Source organism: Octopus bimaculoides, chromosome 1, assembly GCF_001194135.2.
Source record: "Octopus bimaculoides isolate UCB-OBI-ISO-001 chromosome 1, ASM119413v2, whole genome shotgun sequence".
Classification (NCBI taxonomy): domain Eukaryota; kingdom Metazoa; phylum Mollusca; class Cephalopoda; order Octopoda; family Octopodidae; genus Octopus; species Octopus bimaculoides.
In genome coordinates this window covers 193,038,786-193,041,930 of record NC_068981.1, presented here as the reverse complement: position 1 = coordinate 193,041,930, position 3,145 = coordinate 193,038,786, and the positions used below count along the sequence as shown (strand labels likewise).

Here is a 3,145-nt window from a genome sequence, read left to right as displayed (position 1 = left end):
ATATATATATATATATACATATATATATATATATATATATATATATATATATACACACACACACACACATATACATATATATATATATATATACACACACACACATATATATATACTGGCATTAGGAAGGGCATCCAGCTGTAGAAACTTTGCCAGATTAGATTGGAGCCTGGTGCAGCCTCTGGCTCACCAGTCCTCAGTCAAACCGTCCAAACCATGCCAGCATGGAAAACAGACATTAAACGATGATGATGATGATGATATGGGGTATTTTGGTTATCACATATACAGTCTTAAGTCCATATTAGCAGTAATTACGGATTTCTCCCTGCGATAGATTATGTAAACACAGAGAGAAATTTTCATCAGGTTTCTATTCATATCTACTGCGGAATTATTCCTCCGAGAAAATAATAAATATAGAAGATTATTATCAGTTAATTTAAACAATGACTTCTTTTATACCAACTAATTTAAATAGATAAAAGAGTTATTGTATTGAAGATGTAATAAAAAGAGAAATGAATCGATGATGGTGATCAACCTGATGCCCATGGATACTATGGACTACTCTGTGATCATCCCAGGAATACAGACTGTGATCTTAAGAGACATGTGATTTGTGGAAACATGCATAGCAGTGCATTAAAAGTTTATAAATTCCATCCAAGGATTATTGTTATTATTACTATATTTATCCTACCTTATATCAGTACAGCTCAATGCAACCCTAACAAAAATGTGGCCAGCATAATGGAAAAGGAGCTCTATTTACATATTCAAAACGTTTTCCATAAACAAATTTAAAAGATTTATGTGTATGTATGTATGTATGTATGTATGTTATGCAACAGCAGCAGTATTAGATTAAAGAAGCTATCAGTGTTAGACTTAATGCAAATACATCCCAAAAGGCAAACTGACTGCAGTATTCATCTAGAGACAATATCTTTTATAGACTTACTGTATTCAAAAACACGAAAATATATCAGCATCAGATGGAAACCGTCCAGCAGAAGTAGTGCAAATGCTTGATGCATGTTTAGACTTTGTCAATAGCAACTACTCAGTGACAATTGCAGGCTAAAACAAAATCCAGCACAACTGATATAGGAAAACAGTAAAGGTGGACACCGTTAATCAAAAAGTTAACTTTGTTAACTGTTAATCTGTTAACCAAAAAGTTAATTTCAATGACCGTTAATCAGTTAATTATTTTCTAATGCCACGGAAGTTATCAATAAACCATTAACATTGATTTTTATCATATTAAAAACAAAAATTCAGCTTTTGCTCTAAAACCACCTAAAAACACTTTTAAAAAGTGCCAAAATTATAAAAGTTGATTTGAGTTAAAGGAAGAGCAATGAACATCACACAAGCTCTTTCCCGAGAAGACTATAGACTCCTTCTGGAGGAAAACCTGGAGTGAAAGGAAAGGAGTTTAACCCAGATGCTCTGTGGCTGGAAGAAATCCAAAGAAGTTATTGCTCTTGCATTACATCCAAGACATACAGCATTGATGGTGATACCCTTTAACTGTGATCCAGAAACTCCAGGATGGGAAAGCACCTGGAAGAGACTTGATTGATGGATATTGGTACAAGAAGCTAACCTTCTACCAACCATATCTTATCAATCTGTACCAACAAGCTTTCAATTGGAACAGCATGCTTAACCCTCATCGATCTGTACCAGCAGGCTCTTGGTGGGAACAGTAGCATACCACACTAGTTAGTTCCGACAGAGGCAAATTGACCCTCAAATGCAGAGCCACCCACATGGCAAAAAACTACCAGCCAATTGCATGTCAGAATGTAATATATAAGATATATACAGTATGTTTAAACCTCTTCCTCCAGGTCCATTGTGAAAGCAATAACATCATCACAGCAGAACAAGCAGCTGGGAAGAAGGGAGTCTGGGGATATGCTGAGCAATTGTTAATCAACAAAACTGTGATGTGTGATGTCAGAGGTGGGAGAGCATAGGAGGAACTTAGTTTCAATGTGGCTAGACTACAAGAAAGCCTTTGACTCTGTTCCCTATTCATACATACATACATACATACATACAAACAAACAAAAGTACCCTGTTGTTGATCATGAAATTCCAATGAACGAACCTTGGATCCAGGTTAGAAACTGACTCTTTTTCTATTGGCAAGAAATCTCAAAATAAAACTGAATAATGCATGTATGTATGTGTGTATACATACATACATACATACATACATACACAATATATCCTGTCTATTGACTGAAATCAGTAAAAAAAATATAAAAAAACTATAGCTGATGTAAATTTATATTCCACTAATGAGGTCATAGTAAGACCAACCAAAACAGGTCCAGAGTTGTCTCCCATATTTGTCTTGATAATTAAATGATATGAGTCATTAAATTAAATGGTGTCTTTTATCACAACACATTATTTTTTCTAATTAGAAGTTTAATATTCCTTTCATCAAATGTTATGTTGGCTTCTTGATTCAATGTTGGTTTTGTTTGTTACAGTTACTCACAAACTGCAGGCTAATCCCTGTATGCTGCTAGAGTGAACTGATGGATGACCATGCTGACACAGCCATAACTGGGAAGGCAGAACGAAGAAGGTAAATACTTTTATAGACTTGTTTATGTACATCATAAAACATGATGACAATTTTAATTATTGAGAAAGCTTTCAGCAAAAAAGAAAAACAGTGTTTGTTTTTGTCATAATGTTTATCATAAATATATATATATTCTATATTATTGTGGTTTATTAAAAAATTATGAGAAAATTAAAGATAAAACACAGGAAATGTTCATAATGCATGTATGTATGTATGTATGTATTATTTCTTTACTACCCACAAGGGGCTACACACAGAGGGGACAAACAAGGACAGACAAACGAATTAAGTCGATTATATCGACCCCAGTGCGTAACTGGTACTTATTTAATCGACCCCAAAAGGATGAAAGGCCAAGTCGACTTCGGCGGAAGCATTTCGCCCAGCGTGCTAACGTTTCTGCCAGCTCGCCGCCTTGTATGTATATATGTATATATGTATGTATGTATGTATGTATGTATGTATGTATGCGTGCATGCATGCATGCATGTATGCAGGTATCATCATCATCATCATCATCGTTTAACG

The 3,145-nt window shown here is 34.6% G+C and overlaps 1 protein-coding gene across 23 annotated transcripts in view; it reads left to right on the top strand.

Annotated features, from left to right (window-relative positions):
- The window catches only part of LOC106871616 (tripartite motif-containing protein 45), a 248,443-nt gene that overhangs the window by 96,916 nt on the left and 148,382 nt on the right, over nt 1-3,145 (top strand). For 22 of the 23 annotated variants that reach the window (XR_008265704.1, XM_052973597.1, XM_052973585.1 and 19 more), the window contains one exon: nt 2,517-2,614. Coding sequence is in view for 21 of the 23 variants with exons in the window: in XM_052973597.1 (XP_052829557.1) it covers nt 2,565-2,614 (50 nt within the window). In the remaining 2 variants the exon portion in view is untranslated. Of the gene's footprint in view, nt 1-2,516; nt 2,615-3,145 lie in introns of those variants that run through there. The other variant, XM_052973575.1, reaches the window with a different exon arrangement.